This window comes from Battus philenor, unplaced genomic scaffold (genome assembly GCF_028537555.1).
Source record: "Battus philenor isolate CCGP_79_NKW_IND1 unplaced genomic scaffold, ilBatPhil1.0.hap1 SCAF_23, whole genome shotgun sequence".
In the NCBI taxonomy this organism is placed as follows: domain Eukaryota; kingdom Metazoa; phylum Arthropoda; class Insecta; order Lepidoptera; family Papilionidae; genus Battus; species Battus philenor.
The window spans coordinates 9,917,070-9,943,495 of record NW_027181686.1 but is presented as its reverse complement, the minus strand read 5'-3'; the positions used below and the strand labels follow the sequence as shown (position 1 = coordinate 9,943,495).

At 32.1% G+C, this 26,426-nt stretch overlaps 2 protein-coding genes across 2 annotated transcripts; both read left to right on the top strand.

Annotated features, from left to right (window-relative positions):
* The first annotated feature begins 625 nt into the window (after positions 1-625).
* Positions 626-16,989, top strand: LOC137924019 (phenoloxidase subunit 1-like). The gene is made up of 13 exons (XM_068767312.1): positions 626-808; positions 1,200-1,392; positions 2,549-2,651; positions 3,897-4,017; positions 4,842-5,047; positions 5,925-6,053; positions 6,897-7,020; positions 8,151-8,315; positions 10,905-11,033; positions 12,348-12,526; positions 14,476-14,621; positions 15,572-15,807; positions 16,682-16,989. Exons 1-13 carry the CDS (start codon positions 698-700, stop codon positions 16,892-16,894), a joined length of 2,055 nt encoding a protein of 684 aa, XP_068623413.1. The 5' UTR covers positions 626-697; the 3' UTR covers positions 16,895-16,989.
* Positions 16,990-24,456: 7,467 nt separating this feature from the next.
* LOC137924216 (uncharacterized) lies at positions 24,457-25,369 on the top strand. The gene is made up of 2 exons (XM_068767586.1): positions 24,457-24,531; positions 24,875-25,369. Exons 1-2 carry the CDS (start codon positions 24,514-24,516, stop codon positions 25,262-25,264), a joined length of 408 nt encoding a protein of 135 aa, XP_068623687.1. The 5' UTR covers positions 24,457-24,513; the 3' UTR covers positions 25,265-25,369.
* Positions 25,370-26,426: the final 1,057 nt, after the last annotated feature.

Here is a 26,426-nt window from a genome sequence, read left to right as displayed (position 1 = left end):
TTTCGCTCCGTGAACTTAAAACATTAACGTCCTACACTGTACTTGCAAATTATTTATTAAAAATTATTTAAATTAAAAGTACCTAAAAAAATCTTTTTAACCGCAGTTGCCCAGATTTTGGACTGAGTCATAGGCCTATCGCTGCCCATTAGAATAAATAAATAAATAAAACGTAATATTACTAACAGAAATAATTTCCTCTTTAAAACATTACGCTTTTACGAATTTTACACTTTGCAACACATTTATCGATTCTGTTTTGTTTATATAAGATTTGTAAAGAATATCTTTATTTATGTTTTTACAAGACTTTAATCTTAGACCGCAACCAGGACTTTCTTTTTAATTTTAATATTATAATCATGATTAAATACAGTATATTCTTAAAATCTAAATAGATACAGAAATTCTGAAAAAATGTTTCGAACTAATAGTTAAAAATTGCCATATATAAATAATACATAGTTAAAATACATTCAATTACAAAAATATGTACAGAACCTGAATTAAAAAATTAAATTCACGTAACATTATAATGGTTATGGATTTCCCCAAAATTTATTATATATAGTATAAAAGGACGCTTGTAGAATATATTGTAACCGTGTTCTCACGGTCAAAAATACAATTTTCTCCTCATAAATACAAGAATTAACTTATTTATTTCTTGTTTGTTATTTTCATACATTTTAACAAGATGGCGGACATTAAAAAGAATCTTCTTTTGTTCTTCGACCACCCCACTGAACCATGCTTCATGCAGAAGGGAGATGAAAAGGCTGTCTTCGATATACCGGATAACTTTTATGTGAGTTTATTATTCTTTAAATAAATAAACAAAATTTAATTTAATTAGCACAATTTTTATTTAAATATCAGTTGCATTTCATGTTTTTTTATTCAAATATTACTTGCATCCACAGTCGTATGCAGCATCAAAATAGTTAATTTACAGAGATTTTATTCCAGAGAGATCGATTGATTTATTGAATCAAAGACTTAATCCTAAACAACATTTCTAAATAAAAAATGTTTGCTATCGCTACAAAACTCTAATAATAATAATATAATTTGAAGATTTTTTTGTTTTTATTGAAAAAGAAAGATCTTCGATAAGCAGCCTTCGATGATCAAATGGACAGACCGTTCTTTAAAACTATTCTATAGGTCATCAGATTTATTCAAATTAATTGTTCCAGCCTGAAAAATACAAGAATGTAACGAACACGCTTTCAAACCGGTTTGGTGCAGACGCCGGGCAGACTATTCCTGTACGGAACATCGCATTGCCCAGCCTGCAGCTCCCTATGCAACTGCCATACCACCATCAGTTCTCTCTCTTCATACCCAAGCACAGACAGATGGCAGGACGACTGATCGATATATTCATGTGTAAGCCTTTATTTTCATACCATGCTTATTATGTGTCTAATAGGTGCCTATCATTATGACAACCTATGGGGGAGGCCTTAAGGTTGCCGTGGACGTCTATCGGCTTATATGATAATGTTGAGGACCTCTCTTATTCACTAGCTGCTCCAGAAAATTACATACTAACTAAATTTATTTCTTTTTCGCTGTGCAATAGAAAAATAAATAATATTATTTCAAGGTGATAACATTATTTATTGATTATAAAAATGACTTACTAATTTGAGAGTTGAAGAGAGAAATGGAGAAATCGAAGCAGGGATAAGGAGATCCATAGACGAACATCAGTGACTGACATTGCAGCGGATTAGCAAGTTGAGGAGGCAGTGCGCATGACACATAATGCGCATAACAGATTTATGTTTCTTACATTTATATTTTTAATTTTTAAATTACATAAGAAAAAAAAAACTTTACGTGTTTTCTAAACGTAATGAAAACATCATACATTATTGTTTAATACTATTATTCGTTCATATTTTATTAGATAAATTTATAAGACGCCAGAAAACAAGAAAATATTAAATTTTGATCATCTGGTTCTGTCCTGGCTGCTGTAGAATAAAGGTCCTGAAGTAGAAACCTTGGAGCGGCTAAACATCGTTCAAGAAAAGTTACACAGTTTTTTTTTTGTATACACACTGATGATGGATTACATCAGGGCTCAAAAAACTAAAACTTGTCATTCTTATAATACGGAAGTGTTAATCATGTCACTATTTTTTAAGAAAATGGTTAAGAACCATTAACTAGATCTATGATTATTTATCCGTTAATTCATTTCTTTCTCTTCCTCTGTTTCTTTATTCTGAGACAATTGCGTTGTATTTATTTATTATTGTATTATATTTATAATATGTTTTATACCGTAATATGTATTACACCTTATTAATTATAAGTATATATGGTTTATACACATATATATGTATGTTTTGTACACGTTAACTACCCATTATATGTACTACTGTTTCCGTACTATGGCTGTCTGTAAGAGATTGCCTCGTATGATAAGACCGCCCATTGTACATTTTGTTTATTATTATACGACTATTTAAATGTGTCCTGGTGTGTACAATAAAAAAATTTAAGTAAAAATTAAAATAAATAAATATTTCAGATATGCGTAACCTTGAAGATTTACAGTCCATGTGTTCATATGCCCAGCTTCGCATCAATCCTTACATGTTCAACTACTGCTTATCCGTCGCTTTGCTTCACAGGTTAGTCACAGTTTCTTATTTATTTATTTTTAATAATTTCACGTCCACCCATAAAGTAAACTGACGACCTTTATAAGGTCTTTAATGGAATCAGGCGTTAACCTGCGGAAGTCCATCCTAAGTAAAAAAAAGACCAATATTTAGCCACTTCCGCACATGCAGTGGTAGTCGTGAAATAAAGTGCACCGCCCGCCAGCCCGCTGATAAATGCGTAAGCGGCAAACAAAGCGAAATGCCACTATGTATTTGGCACTAATCGGTGTACCATAACTCCTAAAGATGCCCGTGGAGGGGTGAAACACGTGTTGAGTGATTTAACGGTGGCAGCTGTGTAAATCGCATTGTTTGCCGATTCCTAGTGCTCCTATGGAGTAGCCTATGTTCAGTGGTGTACGTCCTATGGCTAAAATGATGAAGATGATGATTTCACTCTCAATTATAGTGATGCGATTTGTATGTGTCAATAAAAGAATGGCAGAAGAGCTTATCTCTCAAGATTGGCATAATAACCGCCTCTAATTTAAATAAAGAAAGGAGATCCAAACGCATCCTGGTTTGAAAAAATTTCGGCTTAATTATTGAATAAATGTTAGGAACTGATTGACGACGATTTTTTTGGGTATAACCTAAAAAAAATAATTGCATAAATAGCTACAGTGTAATCCTCTTCTCATAACACTGAGGTAAAGTAAGCTCATCAGTATTTGAGATTAAAACAGACAATGAACGGACTTTAACGCGACTCGAGTCGTATATTTTAGTTATTTTCATAGCGTTCTCTCTTACTGTATTTTATTATGGAGTATTGTCGCCGTATTCTATATTTATTTTGCAAAAAGACCCGTACAGGAAATTAGGAGATTCGCGGAATAAGTAGAGTAAACGACGTAGGTTATGGAGTTGGTCGTCTGAAATTGCAGTAGGCTGGACACATTGCTAATGCAATCAGTAGTTGTGTTCGAAATTTTCTCCAATTGTGACCATGGGCCGGTAGACGCGGCGTAGATAGGTGGAGTGAAGAGGCGTATACCTTGTAGTGAGCATCTATCAGCTGATATGATGATATGCATAATAAACTTCCCTGGAAATTCCTTTTGAACTAAAGTTGTTTGACTAAAATGTCTTAACATCTTCTCTTTGACGCTATGAAATATTCTGTATCACAATATATCAACTGCCATATTTGCACCAGTTATGTTAGTTAATAAACACACTACTCTCTTACTTATTAAATCTTAATTTCAGGCCGGAAACAAAAGGTATGAACATACCAACACTCGCGGAAACGTTCCCGGACAAGTTTGTAGATCCGAAGGTTTTCCGACTCGCACGCGAATCCGCCACAACGGTGCAGAAAGGCCCGAGAGTGAGTAAACAATCTTTATTATCTTTTGAGCTATACGACATCCGCTGCTCGCCATGACCCCTTCCATAAATTTTCCATAAGACGGGTTGAAAGGACCTTGCATCAAACTTTTTCTGACCACTGAAACAAGAGAGTCTTAAAAAAAACTTTGATTTTTGATAAACTGACGCATACATTAATTGACTACTAATATATATTCAGCCCTTTAACACTTAAATGCATAATGATGAAAAACTGCAACATACCAATTAACCGTCTAATGAGTACTACATAAAAGTAAATGCATCTGCAACATAAGGTTTTTTTTTAAATCATAAGTATAAAGATATTTTTTTTTCTATTTTTCCCTGCATTGTAGTGTACTTATCTGCAAGATAAATATTTTTTATATTATAAATTAAAAGTCATGCATTTAAGGGTTAAAGCTTTCACATCTATAACCTATCAACCTGTATAAAGTTGTTCTTATAAAGTCAGGTTTAAGCAAAAGAAGTTGAACACATGCTTGAGTTTTTTTTTTTAAATAGTTGCATTTAAACAAAACTTTTTTAGATCATAGCTTGAACGTGTATATTTAGAAATTTCGTTTTTATTTGCATTAATTGTATTCGCACATTTTAATACACTTATCTAGGTGTCATAAATAAATAAATACTTCTAAATATGTATGATACTATTACGTTGGTAGCAGTACCATATATTCACAGCGAAAAAGCCATAAAGTCATCAGTTTAAAGCTTTTCCATTAGTTTCGAATTACGCTACTAGATGGCTCTTCCACATTTCTTCACCACTTGCATTTCATATTTGCTGATACTGTTTAGATACCAATAACAATCCCGCAAAACTACACGGCGTCAGCGGACGAACCCGAGCAGCGAGTGGCGTACTTCCGCGAAGACATTGGCATCAACTTGCACCACTGGCACTGGCATCTCGTCTACCCCTTCGAAGCTTCCGAAGGCAAGATCGTCAACAAGAACAGGAGAGGAGAACTCTTCTACTATATGCACCAACAAATCATCGCAAGGTAAATATTGTTTTTACGGTCGGAAGGCGCCTCTCACTCACTATTATTCGAGCTGCAGATCGGACGGCGGGCAAGCGACTACGATATTTATGTTATATTATGTTAGTTTCTGGGAAGGAAGGAATAGGAATGCCTTACCAACTGCACACACATATTAGCGAAAGTGGCATCGACTTGCGACCTCACCGGCCACTGGATGTAGACGATGGTCACCCAATCAGTGGATTAACACAGTTTCAAAGGTGGCAACACCTCCATTCACGACTTGTAAAACTATCACAAAATAAAACAGCCTGTAGACAAATGGTAGCGGAGATTGACTTGTCCAGCCATGATCCTCAATCATGAAGAAGATAGTAAAACAAAAAAAAATATCTAAAATTCTTTTTGATTTACTATTTACTGGCTTTACAAGAACTAGTGACATTTGACAATAAACTCAAACCTGTTTTTCTGCCGTCGATAGAGATCGGATAAAACCAAAAATAGTTTACGCAATATAATTCTAGAAGTTACTTTAGAAATAGAGAAATGTCTGTTAATAGACAAAATATGCTTAATTAAACTTGTACCAATCTGAGGAACGGAATCATCAATGACAGGCGAGAAACAGCATTCGTAAATAATAATAAACACGATTATAAAAGATCTTTAGAATCCCTAGATCCTTTAGAAATAGACCTGTGTAAACTTCGCGAAGTTGGAGATCAATGCGACCCATAAATAACTTACAGGTATATTGAAATAAAGTATTTTGATCAGAGAAGATACGAATACAGCACCGCTGATAAGTTTATAGAAATAAATTTATTATAAAAAAAGATCAAGTTGCCTTAAGTTAATTTTATAGTGCTGACTTGGAACAATTCTTTTTTAGATATAACACTGAACGCTTCTGCAACAACCTGGGCCGTGTGAATCGGTACAGCAACTTCCGGGAGCCAATCGCCGAAGGATATTTCCCGAAGCTGGACTCTCAGGTCGCCAGTCGTGCCTGGCCTCCAAGGTAATTCCCCTTCAAAAATACTTGCTCGTGATGTATTTGAAGTTATGCTGCTAGCCGATCTAGGCTTTGTGCAGCTTCATCGAAATTGAGCCCGTGGAAACAGACGTCCACAGACTAAAAAAATTAACGCTGGCGATCATATCCCAGTTACAACGAAGACGTACAAACGTGAAGAACTATACCCGTGAAGGTGTATAGTGTAGTGAATGAGGTGTAGTGTATATAGTACGAAGCGAGGACTACTCGGCGGTCGGGAGAGACTACTATTACATATATTAAGCTATGTAGATATATCGTGTCATATCGAGAAGTGATATCCTGGCATTAGAGGACTGAAACTTGTGTCCTTAGGTCGTGGATTCGAATCCTAGGAGACGATCTTATATAATCCACACTTTGTCCATTGCCTCCAAACAAGTTTCCCAAGGAATGGGAGTAGAATCCTCACATGTTCCATAATATCACACTGCGATCGCTAACCCGCCTGACAAGCGGACCCATTATGGTATAACCCCCTTAAATATTTTGGAGAAATCTAAGAGCTCAGCGGACTCCAATGTTGAAGTACTACAATATAAAATTCTAAATGAAATTTATCAATTCCTTAATAATACTTATCTTACTTTAGTAAAATCTAAGCAATAGTTTTTAAATTACAGAAATACTGAAACATATGAGATATAACTTTAAATAGCATACAGATAATAAATGAATGGATTCATAATAAAAATCCCGCACCAAAAATATAAGAAATCATCTTTCAACAGAATCTTCTCTTTATTGTTCTAATTAATGTTGTATTATTTTAAATAAAACGAATAATAATGAATATTAAAATTTCAGGTTCGCAGGGTCCACCATAACCGATTTGGATCGACCAGTCGACAAAATCAAAAGCGAAGTCAACGAATTAGAGACCTGGAGAGACCGTATCATACAGGCGATCAGGACCAACACCATTATATTGGTCAGTCCAGTCGAATTTTATAACATTTCCTTAATGACTTTCTTCCAATTCATTCCAATTCTCATTTTCATTATACTAGATACATATTTGTAAAAGAATTATTACTTTACAAAAATTACATTACAATACATTAGCAATATTGTTTATGATATAACATTTAGATATACATCATCTTAATTACTATTTATTTATTCATGTTGTCATCTGCCTTGTATTTCTTAAATATGGTTTCCTGTTGTGTTTATTTATTCTAATGATTTTTATTTATTTTTCTTCAATAATCAAAACTAAATCTGTTTGCATTTCGTGTTTTTCTGTAAATCTTTTATGAATTTTTATAGTTATTTCGTAATAATTTAGAGATTTATTCCTTGTAGCAAAGATAGATTACCAATTTTAATGTAAATAGATAGTAATAATAAGGAAAATTATATTTTTCTCGCTCTTATTTAGTAAATAAACAAAGGCGACAATGTAAAAATAGTGATGATAAGACAACGTGTAGAATTTATGTTTATATAAATAGTATATGTAGATATTTAAATATAGATATTGTAGTATATTTATACAAGGTGTTTTATGTGATTATTTTTCTTTTTTATTTTATTTTTTGTTTTTATGACATTTAGTTGTTTCCCCTACCTTTATTTATTTATCTCTGCTCCAACTTTAATCGTTAAGAGGTAGAGAATATCTTCGACATTAAGTTCGACGTTATTCATAAAATGTATAAAAAGAGTTTTAAATAAAAACAAATAAAGAAAACGTGTATTTTAATATAATATAATAGTCTCACAATAGACGCAAACTAAACTGTGATAAAATAGGCAACGTTCATGGTACGAGGGCAGAGTCGGACGGAGAATCGAGCGCAGAAAGGTACGGTGTAACTTTGTTTAGAGTTTGTTATTCACCTGTTACACGACATAGGTTAACCTGAATAAAAAAATCTTCAACAACTTAGGTTAACAAGAAAATATATTTAAAGAGATTTCGATCGCCATCATCATGTAACCGATAGGCACCCTCTGAAAGGCATAGGTCTACCTAAAAATTATAATTTTAAATAATTTAATGCTTCTAGAAGTTTCTTATATAATAAATATTTACAACCAAACTATTTTCCACAGCCAAGCGGACAACAAAAGACGCTGGATGAGCAGACAGGTATCGACATCCTTGGCAACATCATGGAGTCTTCCAGCATCAGCCCCAATCAGGGATACTACGGCGACCTTCACAATATGGGTCATGTCTTCATCTCATACACCCACGACCCCGATCATCGGCACCTGGTAATTTTTTTTTTTCATTCTTTACATAACTTGTTATATTTGCACGTATTTTTTATCCTCTTATTCAGCTGATAAGCCTTGATTCAAGAGGTCCAAAGATGGACATTACATTAAGCTTTGGATATCATATGGTCAAGACATTTAAGTAAATTCACGTATCATAACGAAATACATTTGGTTGATAGACATATCACTGAAGTCGCACTTTGAACGAAAAGGCTGAATAGGATTTTTTCGAAAATTTTCATAAGGGTTAGGATTGTTTTTACTGTAATAATTAACGATTTTTAATTCAAATATGTATATTAGATGTATTAATGCTGTACAACATAAATTAGTATTTATGAAACGTAGACAAAATGTCACATCGATCTTGTCTCTGTTGGCTATAGCTCTATTAATAAAATGTCGACAATGACTCCTATAGAGCATTGACGGGAAATCTTTTCTCTTATTGTTTTTATTCTCATAAATGTGCTGGTTTGAAATTTCGAGTATAAATGTGTAGATTTTTCTACCACTTCTCTTTGGGGGCACGCTAATTATCAAAAGTTAAAAATCAATTATTTAGGCCCTCCTCACATCTTGCCACTTTGTTTTGAGAAAAAAAAAACCGAAATAATTAAATTTTGTATCATTTAAAAAAAATCTTTATAACAAAATTTTGGTTGAGGCAATTTTTTTTTCAAAGTATTCTGTTTTGTTCATATTGTTTAGCAATTTTTAGTTAATTTCGATATTTGTCTTAAGTTCACATGTCCTCTCATGTACCCCACAAAAAAGCCTGAGTAATAAATGAAATGACTCTGATTCAAAGTGAACTATCTATCCGTATACAAATATCATATTTATTTGCAAGTTTTACAATGTTGTTATAATATATCATTTGAAAACAAATATATACGTATTCCTAAAAAAATGTACAAAAACAGTTAACACGTACAACGCAAAAATAGTATTTTAGTAGGATTACGTTTCAAAAACATTATACTAGTATGTTCCAGGACAAGTTAATGAATTATAATATATATTTACCATTTCCTACATGAATTTCTTTTAGCTATAATAATTTAAATATCTCTCTTCAAGAATAGCGTTTCAAATACTTTTCCGTTACCGTTACCGTTTCGCCTTCTTACATTTTTCGCATCAAAAATAAAGACATGAATAGTGAATTACGGTGTAACTCGCGTTGTTACACTGCTATTATAAAACGGTAGTGATTTTACGGTCAATTTAACAACCAGCAAGTTTCTGACAGTCGTTCTGAAAAACATCACTTAAAATCAATAATTATACCTTAAAAGCAATGATTTCACTTTCGAGTCTTTGTTATAATTATGACCGGTTTTTATTAACTTCGTTCCCTGATATTATCAATATTTAACGACTTCAACTTGTCATTTCACAATAAAGATATCATTATCATCATTATTTTACCTGCAAGACTTAACTGCTACGCCCCCCTGGACTTCAAAAACAGCAGGCAAACTGGCAAGTTGCTTTCAACTGGTCCAGTTCTGATTCCAGCTGGTCCAATTGGAAGCGGTCCGTCGATTTCTACAAGGCCATCTGTCCACCTTGAATGCAATATGCATAAAACACATCTTTTTAAATATAGTCATAGTATTTTTTTCGCATGCAAATTAGAGATGGATCAACAAAATACTAATAGAGAAACTATTATAATTTTTGTAATATTTCTGAAGCCTTTTGCGCGCAAGAGTCTGTTATTATTCATCATCATTACCATATTTTAGACGCAAGAAGTTCACAGCTGGATTTAATCCTTCTCCATGGGTTTTAGCATGTCCAGTAGGAAACGGTCTATACCCAGCGACTTACAACGACTTTAACAAGGCAGTCCATGGAACTGTTGGAACCACTTACGCTGCGCTTGCTGACCCGTGGTCTTAACTGCAGAGCCTTAAATCTTCAGTGGCTATGTGTTACAACCTCTACGTCACCCGTGAAATGCCTGCTCAACCTGTCTATTCGGTCGGCAATATCGGTTATACGTGGACAAAATAATAAATTTTTAACATTCACAAAATAATAAATGAGAGTAAAATTCCGTTGACAAACCCTGTCGTTCTGAACACTAGTTTTTATTTTACTTTCAAAATAATCTTTTTCCTTTTTGTTTTCGGGTCTTGGATATACACCATCCTACTTTCACCCACCCTCTCTGATCCTTCACAAATTCTCTCTTTATTCCTTCTTTCATCCTTCACAATTTTTATCATTCAGCACTGCCATCCCTCGCCACACTTCGTGTTACACGGTTTTGTTATGCCTAGTTATGCACGCTATGTTGCTTTTACTGACGGTTACTTTAATTAGTCTATTATATATTCGTCATCTATATATGTTCCTTCAAACATAAACCGTTAAATTTAAAAAAAAAAAACCTACTCGGGATTTACCTAACTCTATACCATATTTTCACAGCGATTGGATTTATGGTTTCTAAATCTATCGAGTACAAACAGACTCTCATATATATATATACATATTCGATCTCGTAAAGGAATCCCTAGTATAAGCTCTACTGCTCATTGAGCAACAATAATGTGAAATGTTTGACAGGAACAATTCGGTGTGATGGGTGATTCTGGGACAGCGATGCGAGACCCTCTGTTCTACCGCTGGCATGCTCATATTGACGACATATTCCAGATGTACAAGAGTAAATTGTCGCCGTACGGAGAAAGCAAGGTGATTATACGATTTGCTTCCCTATTCAAACGACTGTATAGCATATACTTATCCGATTAATATAATTTCTCGAATTAAACTCAGGTCTTTAAATAAAAGCTGTATGTATTATAGAAACATTTTGTTGTCGAGACTGGTACCAAGTGGAAGGATGCACGCAAAACGCAGATCTAAAATGGCGGCAAAACATCTGTAGTTATTTGTTTAGATGTCAAGAGTTTCCAGCCTGTTACAATTATAAAAGAAAAAGTACGCATGTGAACATTAAGAGTTAAAGTACTAGGCATTTGATTTGGCACATCGGTTTTTATTACTTACTCAAACGTCTCACGATTTTGGGATCCGCGAGCCGTGATACCGACAAATGTTTGAATAGCCCTACAAAGGCTAACACCATCAAAGTAAGCCAATAAACCGAAATTACACAAACACAGTCAAACCTTAAACTAAAGGCACAGAGATACTTGACATCAGTCAACAGTCTGAGTTTGTTGTTGGCTATGCTTATATATCATAGCACGTTTTAACCCACGAAATTTTATTTTAAGTTTAAAAATTGCCACTTAAAGTGATGTCAATTTCATACCATTTTCTGTCAAATTGAGTTCTTCTTTCATTTTTCTCATGATGTCAACAAGTTATCATAATTATAGATGCCAAGTGAATAATAATATCAAGTCGGGGATAAAATGTTTCAAACATAAACTTGTAATAAAATCTCTTTGGTTGTACTATTATTATCTGTCTGGTTTTGATGACATTAAAAAAAGAAACAAGCCAGTAAAACTTTATTTTGAACTATTTAAATTTCGATATTTAATATCATAGGCTTTTAAAATTATATAAGGTAATTATACAAATAACGATTTATTAAAAAAAAGTTTTACTATACATTAACAGACATTTCAAATACTTAGCACAAGATATTGCAACTTCATTGATAAATCAATTCCTTTTTCATCCCTTCACCAATGTTTCTCTTAAAGTAAGACTTAAGATGTAAAGTCAAATTTAAATATAAGTACATGTTTCCAAGTAAAATGCAGAATGTTTGCATTCATTCAACTTTTCATCACTAATTAGAGTTCTCAAATATTTTTTTTTAGAAACATATATATATATATATATATTACATGTATTAGTATCGGTTGTGTTTATTGTAGGCGCTGTGCCAATATACATAAAGAACTCAATTATTACCATTTTCATATATAACATGGTGTACACAAGTTATAAGTAAACCAATATGGATAATAAAATGAATAAATAAATACTAAGTCATCATACAAGATACAAGATTTCATAATTTTACAGCTATTCTTCCCCGGAATCGAGGCAATATCTATTAACATAGAAGGCACCTCTGAGACCAACGTGATAGGAACCTGGTGGGAGCAGAGCACCTTGGAACTCAGCCGGGGAATTGATTTCACTCCCCGTGGGAGTATCCTCGCACGCTTCACTCATCTGCAGCACGACGAGTTTAACTATGTGTGAGTCGATATTTACTAAATATTTCGACCATTGCTTATAGCTAATGTCCGTTTATTCATTAACTTATAAACTATAACAACTAGATCCCTCACGTAAGGTAGGTGCGAAATTAGCAGGAGAGATATTTGATATTCGCGATGCAGTGACCAAAATTTAATTAAAAAGATTCCAGAAGTCACTTATTTCTGGCTTCTGGAATCTTCTTAACACAATCGTCTTGATCTACGGACTTATTATTTGTGTCATTTATTTTTACAAGCGATCCGAGTCCATTTATAATTTATGGGAAGGAATGAAAAGATAGTGAAAATTAAATTAAAAGAAAGAATGAAAGACATTGTAAATGGCGAAAGATGAAATTGAAAAAAAAATATATGTGGAAAAAATATCACGTAAATAAAGAACCTGTCCACCCACGACAGTTGTTGAACGAAAGGCCTAAAAACGGGGCCACAAAAAATGACAATTTATACTTGAAGCTGAGGTATTTAGGGTAATTAAGTTTTAATCCAATTAAAAATAAATAAAATACATACAGGATACTAAATTTCATCCGTTTATATATCTTTATCGTTTGTTATTTCTGAATATGTTAAATTTTTCGTTTTTTTTTTTATTTGTAATTATTAAGTGAACAACATGTGTTTTCTTACCAAAAAATTCAGTAAGGACACTTTCAAAATTAGAACTCGAATCATATTGAAATTCGAAGATGCCAAAATCAATCCAACATAATCAAAGACGCTTCAAATTAAAAAGAATATATTACTCAATTTATTTTCTTAATTTATACGATGTAAACCATTTAAAATTACATAACGTGTGAATTACGAACATAATTTATTTACAAAATAATTTACTACTCATTATTATTATATAGTATAAGATTATAGTAATTATCTTTAAATCACTACAACTTACAAAAGATTTGTGTGACATCTAGCTAGTCGATTGCGCACAACAAAAAATAAATACAACACCTGTCTAAGCGATCAAAGAACTCAGCTGTTAATGACGCCAGAATTGAGAGATCTCGTTTGAATGCCGTAAGTCATTACGGATAACACCTTGGGTCTAACCAAGACGAGGGTCTATACCTTCGTCTTTATACACTGGAGGATATTGGACGAGAAGATGTGTGTGTAAAAGTATTTCAAAACGCATCGAAGCCTGTCCTATTTATAACGAGTAATATTAATCCGATTCAATGGCGTGCTGAGAACCCAGATCTGTAACTAATGTACTGTTTACTTATTTTTTATTGTTAAGAAACTGTATATATAGTTTCTTTTATAGTATATTTCTAATATATATAACATAAAACAAGTAATTTATAATGTATTTATAAACTTAAATAGAAATTGTAACTAAATATGGCTATCTGTATATATATATATATATATATGATTCTGTTTGTACTCGATAGATTCAGAAACCATAAATCCAATGGCCCTAAAAATTTGGTTTTTATTAGGTATATCCCCGGGTAGATTCATAACAAAAAAATTAACGTTTTATGTTTAAAGTACCAAAACTGACTTTTTCTTAAGATTCTTGATTATACGTATAATACAGCAGCGCGTACTTATTTATATAAATCAAAAAATTAGTCTGAATCCCATCTACTGAAACAGTTATTTTAGAAAAATTATTTTGTTTAGACGTGTTTCCATGCCCGTTCTTGTGTAATATATATCAAGATCCAAGTGAAAAAAAACGTTAAATGCTACGCAACAAAAACAAAATACTCCTTTAGTGGTTTCAAAGGGTACATTTACTTTAGGTTGCTGTCTGAGCAGTTGGACATGTCCTCATATCCTATTTTTACAAATATTTCTGAAGGTCTTTGTAATTGATATGTCATTGTTTATATGTAGCCTAGTAATCACGTCTATAATATAAAAAAATATAATTAAGTATTGACTAATTGATATCTTTGTCATGTTAGTATCGAGGTCAACAACACCACTCGCCAAAGCACAATTGGTACAGTTCGCATTTTCATGGCCCCGATTATTGACGACAACGGCAGTCCCATGAGTTTCGAGGACCAAAGGAAGCTAATGATCGAATTGGATAAATTCACCCAAAAGTGTAAGTGAATAATAGCTAGATTATATTCAACATATATATTATTATGTAATATTAAATCAATATAGTTTCACATACAATCGCAGCTTTGAACAAAGTCCACTTTGAACAACCGTTTTATTTTTGAAAACACTTCAACAACGTTATCGTAAATAGCTACTAAAACAACAACTAATACAGCAAATGTTAAAATTATAAAACTGATCCATAGGTCGATGATATATATGTACACCATCTTCATTTAAACTAGGTACAAGAAAACATTATCTTAACTGAAACTAATAAGCAAAATGCAAGATAAATACAAAAGGACAATAATACGTATAGACAATAATAAAGACAAAATATGCAGTAAATTTACAATAGCAATTAAGTCTGTTTTGTTTTACAAGCGACATGTCTTCAAGAACGTCGCCACAATAAAACATCGTGTTGAAAAACGTCGCCATTTGATACATCAAGAAAACTATACCAGAGAAAATGTAACTTACAATATTTCAATTATTGTAACACAAAGGGTTTGGAATTGAGTTGCATTTACTTTGGAAGTCAATTAAATGCTTGTTTAAATAGTGTACGCATACATAATGAAGTTCCACAACATATATAAGGTCTTTCTTTTCCTCAGTTTTGAATCTAAAATCAAAAATATATTTAAAATAAATCTTCCTATAGCATTCGAAATTTGAGGAATTTGCTTTGTTGATCCATTTACGTGTTGATAATAATGTATACATAGAACATAATTAAAATTTATTTAAAAAGTGTAACTGTTATGTTTCTGGCTTGCTCTTCTCTTCAGTTCAGCATTCCGAGCTGACCATAACTTAACACTTATAATTTTAAAATTATTGACGATTCATAAGTGCGTGAAAATGCCAATTTGATTAAAAATATTTTAAATTTGAATAAGATCTCTTTAGTTAAATCGTTTATGAACTTATCGTTATCAGTGACCACCGGAAGGACCACGATTCGTCGCAGAAGTCTCGACTCCTCGGTAACTATCCCGTACGAGCGCTCTTTCCGCAACCAGATGAACAGGCCGGGCAAGGAGGCTTCCGCCACAGCCGCTGACTTCGACTTCTGCGGTTGCGGTTGGCCTCACCATATGCTCATACCCAAGGGCACCGATGTCGGCTACCCCATGGCCTTGTTTGTAATGATCTCAGACTGGCAACAGGATAAGGTAAATCAAATCTTTCAAGGATTATAATAGATTTATAATTTTCTTTGATTCAGGGCATGTATTTTAATCAAATAAAGATCAGTGGTCTTTAGTCTTATAAAAAAAATATTATTTTAATGGATGTCAGATTTTAATACCATTAATAACTAAAACAAAATAATTTATCTCGTCTTACCTATTAATTTCCAATTCGAACAAATAAAAATATATAAAATGGTTTATTGTAATGCTTTCTGATCTATATTGTAATGTTAATTCTATTGGCGCCAGAGCGTGTATATAAACAATTTTAACGCTTTTTCAACTAAGAAATCGGCGACATACGACATACAAAGTGCGTTGTGAACATGCTTTTGTAACATAGACTACATACCATGTAAACAACATAGATTTTCAAGATCTATTTCACAGACACTCCTCCACGATTAGGGCAATAGATTAACTGGTAAAAATAAACTGATTCTAAAGAGTTTGTTTTATTTTTTATGGTAGGCAGCCACAAAATGAGCAAGTAAAAAAGATTGTATGTAATTATTTTTCTTTATTTAACTATTTATATATATTAATTATTTACAATTTACTTATTTATTATTGCCAGAATATTATGCGTCATTAAAATGTGATAAATGTCTTAACTAATTTATTTCTCATTTTAAATGTTATTTTTTACACTTAGAAGTAAGGAAAATCATATAGTTACCAAAACTCTTAATATGAGTTATCCAATTTTAGTTAGTGTTGCCAACAATCATACCTACTTAAGTACTTACTTTTAGTATAGTGTTGATCGCTAGAGGATTTTAATGAGATTTCTATCCTTCATTAGATCTATTATATTTTAGGATTCTATTTACTAATTTCCTTGTCTAATTAGGTTGAACAAGATTTAGTTGGCACTTGCAATGACGCCGCATCATACTGTGGAATTCGGGACAGACTCTACCCAGACCGGCAGGCCATGGGGTATCCTTTCGACCGCCCAGGACGCCCTGAAGTCACCACTCTCGACGACTTCCTGCTGCCCAACATGACTGTTACCAACTGCACCATACGTTTCAGAGACGAAGTGAAGCCACGGCCACAATAATAACCAATATTTAGCTAATGTAACATACTTATCGATTTTCATGGATATTAAATTAAAAAAGTAATTATAGTGCTACCGAAACCGCTGCACCGTGCCTTAGGCGACTAGGCGGGGGCCGAGGAAAAAGAACAGTGCGTTAACGGTTGACGAAAGCGGCCGATGGTCAATACTCGTCTCCGTCTCGCGGTACAGCTGTTTCAATAGCAATAATTATTACAACGTAATTAGATATTCAAATAATTTTTAAAAAACATACCTAAGTTTTAAAATAATTTGAAAAAAGAAATATTTAAAAATTTTACTTACTTGATTGATTTTGCTTAGTAACATAAAAATCATTTTATATACAAACGCATACAAACTTAATTACTTAGAAAGCGTTGTAGACAATATAATTATCCTAGATAATCATCGTAAACGAGGCGTTACGTGAGATTTTGTATTGTAAACTATTGCGTTACAAGGAATACAAAGGATATCAGCACAAATGATTATAATACTTATCGCTCTTCCGACTTTCTTGCACAATTATTTATGAAATAAAAAAGAAATAGGTAATCTCTCGATTCATTTAATTTAAATTTTAGAACGATTTTAACGAAATTCCGTGTACACATATGTGATATAATTACAATATACAGAAACTTGATCGGAAAATTGTGGTTCATGGCAGAGTATACGTGACGTATGCGGTACGCCAGCCGAGTTGGATTGACGATCAGCAGAGTGCACTACGACTTCCTTTTCACATAACCTCTCTCCGTACAATGTCGCCTCACATAAGCTTATTCGGCACCATTACTAAGACAATACAAAATCATAATAATAACATTACTTCTTTATGTGTAATATTTGTGTAAATGAAACTATAATAAATTAATGTTTATTTTCATACCTATGAATTTTAGTTTTATGGGTCAATTTGTCAATGTTAAACTTTGTAAATATTAATGCTACTTTAAAAATGTAATGTTTGCACATAACTAACATAAGAAACAGTATTTATAAATTGTAATTTGTAAGACTTAATTAAAATATGCCTTTTAACAATTGTTTTATTTTTTTATGACAACGTGAAGTTTAGTAAGATGTCGTTTCAAACCATAGGCGCCTTTATCATACATACTATTACGTACTGTGGATTCAGACTCGGAATGAAACATCACTGGTTCACAAGGAGTACTTTATTCACAAATCAGTCACCTTACTTTAACACAAAGTGTACTTTCGCTTAGACCAAACTTCGATTCCAAATCGCTCGAGAAATCACAGTCCAAATAACTTACCAAATAGTCACTTCGTATCACTGGTCTTAAATCTTAATCTTATAAAAAAACAACAGTTAACTGTCGACATGAGGAGTACACCTATTTATACTACGGAGAAGGTACTAGTAAGTTCGAGATAGTACTCGGTTAGAACGCTTGTAAGTGGCGCTCATCAGGCAGATCTATTTCGAGAAGCTCGTCCAGGATAATGTTCCTCATAATCGGACCACATGCCGAACCCTGAACGCAACCCTTAGTAAGCGTTTTGGTAACTCGTTCTCCGGCGTAATCTAAAATCACTTCCCTGTCTCGAACATAACATTCGATAATAGAAAAGATGTTTCGAGGGCAGCCGATCCACTTGAGATCCTCGAAGTGAACATACTCTGATATAGAAGCTGACAGACTGACTGCTTAATAAATACCTTGAATTTATAAAATGATAAATTTACCGCGTCATTTGGTATTTTGTTAAAATCGTATATCATTATATACATATCGTATATCATTGGCTTACGAATAAGTGAGACACTAATTAATACCGGATACAACAAGTTTATTTTTATTGTTTATTACGTTGTCAGAGATCACTATTTACATTGATTTTTATGTGGATATATAAGGTTGTCGTAAAAATATTGTTAGTGTTTTTTTTCTCAGTTTACTGCCTTAGACCCATTATATAGATGGCACGAAAAGCCCATTTCTGGAGCACAAAATTGTAATCTATGTCAGCACAGTTCCAAAACAATAGGCCGTATGACAAGCTATGAAAATATCTAAAATAAACTCTAATAAATAATTCACTAATTTACCGTTCGATATATTGTAGTTTTTATAGTCTAAACAATAACACATTAATTATTAAAATAAAATTATCGACTTATACTGTTATCATAATTATAAAACATCATAACTTGTTTTTCTTTAATGTATATTATTATTAATGACATGGGTTATAGAAAGTAATTTGATTTGTGTGAATAGTTTCCTCCTTTATATAATAATATAATATACAGGATGATTGGTTATAGATGTAAAAGATTTAAAGGAGTGAATATATGGCTAATATGCTGACAATTAATGTATGTTACACCCTATCCGAAAATCAATATTTTTAGATATATCAAATAACGTAATGAAAATGTAGTATGAAAAAGCTTTACCAAAATTCGGATTACTACATAATAAAACTAATTACTATTAACCAATCTGTTCATAATAACTTTGTAGTGCCAAAAGTTATTGACACATATTTTAGAGTGATCTCCTTTCTTTATACGAGGTGAAGGAATTAGGTGTAAAATCTTTGAAGGTTTTTGCTTACTAGTAAGCTATGGGTTGACCCATTTAAAACCTCTATATTTATAACCAATCAACATAGTTTTAGTTGCACCACGAGTTGTGGTAGCCCAGTGGTGGAGGCCTGACTCTAGATATCGTAGGATGCAGGTTGGATTTCCGGGATAAAATCCTATATAATTCACACTTTGTGCAACTATATAAGATTTCCACTGCTCACAAAAGATTCCAGGAGATACACAGCATCATTCGCTGCTATCGCCAACCTGCCTGCCAAGCGTGGCGATATCCCTCCATAGACATGTATGGGGAAGGCTTATACCTTGCTGTACACTCTACTAAGGTATACAAACGTCAAACCGTCTGTTCGTAAATATCTTAAGGGCGTCTTGTCAATTACATCACAGTGGTGGAAAAATACACATAAAACAAATTATTTTTACAATCCATATAATAAATTAACTAAAATAAAACTAGCGAATGGTACAAGAATTTGCGTGGCGATAGCTCTTTATTATTTTGCTACGTGTTCGTCCCTTTTAATGTATTTGAAAAGAAAACACGTAACGTAATTAAAATTCTCTTATTTTTATACAATACAATATAGACATACCGTGGGTACTTTAACAATAAGAGAAACTTTGAGCGTTTTGGGGGCCACGGCTATCGGGAATGACCCTACCTTCGAATCTATCCCCTCAACTTCTTCATTGTCGCCTAGGACAGAGACTTCCTCCAATGATGTTCTTTTGAGTAAGTGTCTTTTTTATATTCTTTTCTATTTAAATTTGTCGAAAAGGTTTTATTGCAAACCATGTTGACGGTATGTCTACGAAACTAATTCAACCAAAACATTTCCCGCCATTTTATGGTAATTTATTGTAATAACTACACATGTCTAAAATGAATCACTTAAACGCACTTATAGAGGATGTTGCTAATCATATTCGAGAATCACTTCGATTACATACTTTTGTAATTTTGTATGCAGTTTCCAATCATTATTTGCTACAAACTCAATGATTTGGTAAAAAAAAATTAATACATTTGTGAATTAACTGATTTTAGGTTGTGCAGAATTATACACAAAGATATAAATGCATCTTAGTACAATAAATGTTTCATTTGTTATCTGTATATCACCTATGACTAAACAATAACTAGCTAGTGTACAAAGATGGAAGTGATAAAAATATTGGTAAGGAGAAATGTTAATTAATTTCGGAATATGAATTTATAAAGTGTGTTTTATTCTGTGTATTCGTTTTCCATTTGGACGAGTATTTTCAAAAGTGAAATGCTATTATTGTTTTTTAATACTATAAAACGTGTTCTAATATAATTTATCAAGTATCAAAAGGCTTGTAATCTCTGTGGAGTTTAGTGAGTAAAATGAAATGATATAATAATTATTAAAAAAATCCTTTCCTTTATCAACAATATCGTAGTAATGTCAAAATGCCGTTTTCACCAGTGTCATCTATTTAAAGATTGTTACAACTATTTTGATAGTACATTAGCTCATATCGGATGCAAGGCTGACTAATACATTATCTGTGAGACCACAAAGGGTCAAAGATGGCTGACTGACAGTTGACTGACAGGTGGCCATGTTAGTCTCAAATGATTAAACACATTTTCAAAATAAATAGTGTCGACTAGTTCATGTTCTATTGACATTATTGCAAGATTATTTAATCTATTTATCATTAAATAATCTTGCAATAATGTAATAATTTATTATTTTATATTTTTGTAACCGTTTACTTTTTTTCAATGTTCATATTATTTAACAACTTTTTTAGCACAAAAATATTAAAATTCGATATTCTTTTTATGTTATTTACTTTAAATTTTGGTTTTCATTTTTCTTTTAACATTTCATTATTCATCATTCAAAAAAAAAATTAAAAAAAAATATTTTCAACTTTGGTGCCCTCCTGCTTGTGGTGCCTGGTGCGGCCGCCCCGCTCGCCACCCCCTAGCTACGCCACTGCTGAAAACAAAAGTTTTATTTATAATATTTTCATCACAACTTTAACATTTTTCTCTGCTTAAAAGTATTCCTCGTAGCTTAAAAAATATTAAAAACTAATTAGATGATAGGTAAAGCCTTTCTTGAACGACATATATTATATAGAACGAAATAATCACATATGTAAAAGTTTTAATTTAAAAAAAAAAACATTCTCTATGTAATATATAAGAGACTTATACCAATGTATCTCTGGTACGACATGGCTTAGAGACTTGATATTTGTTAGGAATATTTTTAACATTGTGTAGAAGTCAGCTAAAAGATTTATGATGTTTCACAAGAAATTTGAGAGAACGTTTATTTAATAGTAATATATTATTAACTACGGCTCTTTGACAATTTGGAAAAAACATTTTTTGTTTATGACTGAAATTACCAAGTATATTTATACTACGAAATCTCAGAGCAAAAGACAGCGCGGACCACTCGACTCGGTTACGGGAACAACTAATACCTAATGATAATGATGCTATAGATAGTAATTTCTCTTCGTAGAGGGTACATCAACAAAGGGGTCACGTTTGAAAGAGTAAAAAATTCGATAAATTTTACTAAACCTTACGTTAATAGTTTTATTTTTATAATTCGTAACAATGTAGTTTAAAAGTATACATTTTTCAACAGGCGCTGCTTGCCTTTACCACAGTTGTTGGAGCATTCCCAACGTACGAATTCATCAACTGCAAGGATCGCAATACAATATGTAATGGATACTCTTTTGTAATAAATCATGGAAAAACAATAGAGAAATTTGATGAAAAGAAACATGATGATAGTAACAAATACAAGTACTACGATTATGTACATTTCATCAAACCGAAAGATGATGAAGCCGTCACCGACCCATATTTTTTCGATAACACTGATCCAAGAAATGACAAGGGTGACTGGGAAACTAATGATGATATAAACACCGATGACGAAGTAGAACAACTCAAATATGAAGAAATGAAGAGTCCAGAAGTACAAAATGAAATATACTCTGGAGATTTAGAGTACTTTTTAAGAGATACAAATAAAAAAAATGAAGTTGAATCATCATTACCAGAAAAGAAAGATATAATTGAAAAAGAATAAGATAAATTTTTGTTAATAAACTAGGAACAGTGTTATAACTAACTATTAAAAAATAAATTCCTTACAGAAGCTATTGTCTCATTTACCAATAATTTATCACACGTGACCTGAAAGCGGATATTTGAATGCATCATCATCGTCATCATCATATCAGCAAAACGTCCACTACTGGACATATGTCATCCCCAAAGATTTCTAACGGAAACGGTTGGAAGCGACGACCTCACCAAGTACATCTCTCCACCTTAAACGCATATTACGTGTAAAATTTCTAAAGTATTCGCTAGCAAACTGGAAATGGCTTAAATGATAGATAGCATCGCATTTTGGCTTTGGACACGAAAGGTTTTTTCACACGTATTGGCTACATTTATCCCAGCCTTTAAATATCCGATCTCAACACGCTACTCTGTTTCTTAGTTATTATTGTATTTATTTTATTATAATTTATTATTTAATAAACCTAAATTATAAAGAAACACTCTTTTTATTAATTTACTCCTTCAAAGGTGCGTTTCGTGTCATGCGTTTTATTATTTAAATCATTATAAAATATCTTAGGTAATATAAAATTTATCATTTTAAGTATTATTTATTTAATTCTTAAAGAGTTTGACGCTCTTCTGAGCAGATCATTACGAACTGATTATAACTAACTCACGAACTGACAACACTGTCCATATTAAAATGTTGAAATAATAGTCATTTTAACCATGTGTATAAATTATTACTTGAATAAAGGTATTTTCAATTTGAATTCCTAAATAAAGTAATATTTACCAAAATAGTTTCAGCTAGCTAATACATTACGATTACATCCAAATTTTGGAAAAATAATAGAAAATCTTCTGTAGTATTGCGTCTATTTACATCACCTTAAATCACGCACAAATAATATTGATCCTACAGTTTGATTATAAATTTGCCTTCAACGTGGCCATGACGATTTTAAACTTGCCCTTATCTATGAAGCACAGCATAATTATTCTTAACACAATAATTACAGCATGCAGTGTTATCACTGAAAAAATGATCTACATTGTAATAGGAAATTTTTACTGGTATACATTTAATAAACTATTTAAATTTCACGAGAATTAAAATACAGGAGCTGCTGAGATTTGCGATGGTAGGTCACGGTTCGTTTCCAAGATAAAACCTTATAGAATTTACATTTAGTGCATTATTTATTTAGGATTGCCAGTGCTCATAAACAAGTTTCCAGAAGAAAGGCAGCAGCGTCCTCTGACATACAATAACACCACACTGTGATCACCAACCCGCAGGCGTTTCTGTGTTATATCATCCCATAGATATCTTTGTGGGAAGCCTAATCCTTTTAGCGATGAACACGAAACACGACGACTTAGGAGTTTATTATATTATATAGCATACGGGATTACTTGCAAAAGAGCTTAAAACTATATAAATCTCCGAGAATTTTCATAACAGTTTGTCTCGATTTTTATTGCTAACAATAACTATAACAGGTCCAATTATAAATCTATAGGAGGGGGCCAAGTCCAATTGTGAATGTCCTACCGTTGAAATGACCATAGATAGATTTACCAATTTTTTAATTTACTTAATGCCTCTGGTAATTATTTTGTGTATATTAAACTTCCGGAGAAAATATACAATGTGTTTGTAGACATACAATACAATCATACACGCGTTGAGAAGCAACTTTTATATTTTAGTTTCTATTTTAAGATACGACTCGGAGTATAAATTATATAAATAATTTAAAAAGATATCATTACAAAATCAATTGATAGCGTTATTATATCTTTATTAGTTTAAATATTACAATGTAATTATAATCTATTTAATAATAACTGTTTCATAAACCAAAAATTACTATGAATTCTTAATTAAGTATGCTCTTAAAACTATAAAATCGGACAACAATTGCTGTGTATCACAATTTCAACATGTCTTCCGCAAACAAGGTAAGTTACATTTCACATTTGTAAATATTTTTCTTATTTATGAATAGTCAATTTCATAGTTTAATAAATAGAAAAAAGTTTTATTTGACTTTAAACATTATTAAATAGTTTAAATGATTAGTATAGACACTCGAATAAAATAAACAAAATAAGTGTAGTAATTCAATTATAGGGAAATTGTTAATTGATGGTCAATCAGTATATAGTATTGTATACTTTTAGAGTATATTAAAAGCGTGTTGCTGTTACATATTCTTGGACAGTAGCAAATATTGACAAGATCCTTTTGCTGACTGGTTTTCTGGTATGTGAAATAAATTAATAAAAAATGTTTTATTTTCAGATCGTTTGTCTCTGCTTAGCATTACTTTGTGTTGTAAGTGGACAGAATTGCGGCGAGAGAACGCAACCATGCTGTTCAAATGCTCCCACACAAGTGACGTCAACAACGCCGCAACCACAGATAATAGAAATAATAAAAGTGAAAGATCCGGAAAGAGCAAGAGATAACACGCAATATCCTGACGCACGTGATTATATTTACAACCGTCCTCGCGTTATGCCAATAGTAATTGAACCTCAAATTGCACGGTATCCAGAAATGCCAAGACCTGTCCAAGGCAGATATCCTTCTATGCCTATGTACCATGCAGCACCTCCATTCCTACCCGAGTACAACGACATGATACCCGTTTTCGCTCGTCGGAGAACTGTTAAAGAACTGTCAGAATAAATAAGTTTAAAAACTTTATTACATCAAAAAAATATTTAAAAATGTCGCACTGTTTATTTATGTAAATAACTCATAAAGAAAAATGTATAAAAAATCTATTACAAATGTATGTTTTAATTACAATAACTTATTTTCTTTCTATAAAGAATTAAAGTTAAAAGAAAAATATTTGTTTTTGAATGGTATTAACATGTATTTTAAGCTTATAATTATATATGTATGTATATGAGAAAAACTTAAAGCCTAGATGGACAAGTAGTTGTTTCTTAAAAGCAATGTCACAAATATACTCGAGGCGGAGATTAGTTGCTACCCTAACTAAAAAGTTAAGAAAAGTTAAGAGCGCAAGATTATAGTTCTATATTTACAGAGACTATTTAAAATTTTGACCCTAACGTAATGAAAGTGACCACATCTTTGACGGCGTCCGAATTCAAATCGGGTTTCGAACTTGAATCAGAACGCGCGAGAATGATTTAAAACAAAAAGTATTGTAACTGTAATGGCCATCCATATAAAGTGTTCTCATGTGAATACATTAAGATATATTATATATATATATATATATATACATATAGAAATATATATACATATATATATATGTATGTATGTATATATATAAAAAGCTCCCTTGATAAGCTATGCAAAGGTGCATTTGAATCAGTAAATGAAAGAAGACTGTAAGGAGGATGATCTAACAATTTCACACCAATTGTATTTAAATAATCTATTCTTATTCTGGATATGTAAGCTGATGAGTTGCACTAAATGAAGGAATCTACCACGTAGAAGTTCTCCTATATTTTTTACACAAATTTGACGTTGAATTGTTTTAAGTTGCACCCAATTTGTAATAATAAATGACACAATAATATACGTTAAGAGCAAGAGCTAGAGTTCTGTTTTTGATTTTCTTTTAATTTAATTTTAAACTGGCCAGTTGTAAAAATTAAGTAACCATGGTATACAAATTATTTTAAATTATTGCAATGATATACAAAGTATTTTCAAATAAATAATGAAATATAAATATACAACATTTATTTACTTTTTTAATATTTACGACTAACGCCAACAGACGGAACATTTTTAAACAAAACTACTTGTCGGCGGAGAGTTACGTCATCGTAAGACCAAAATAAACGACTTCTAATGAAAAAAA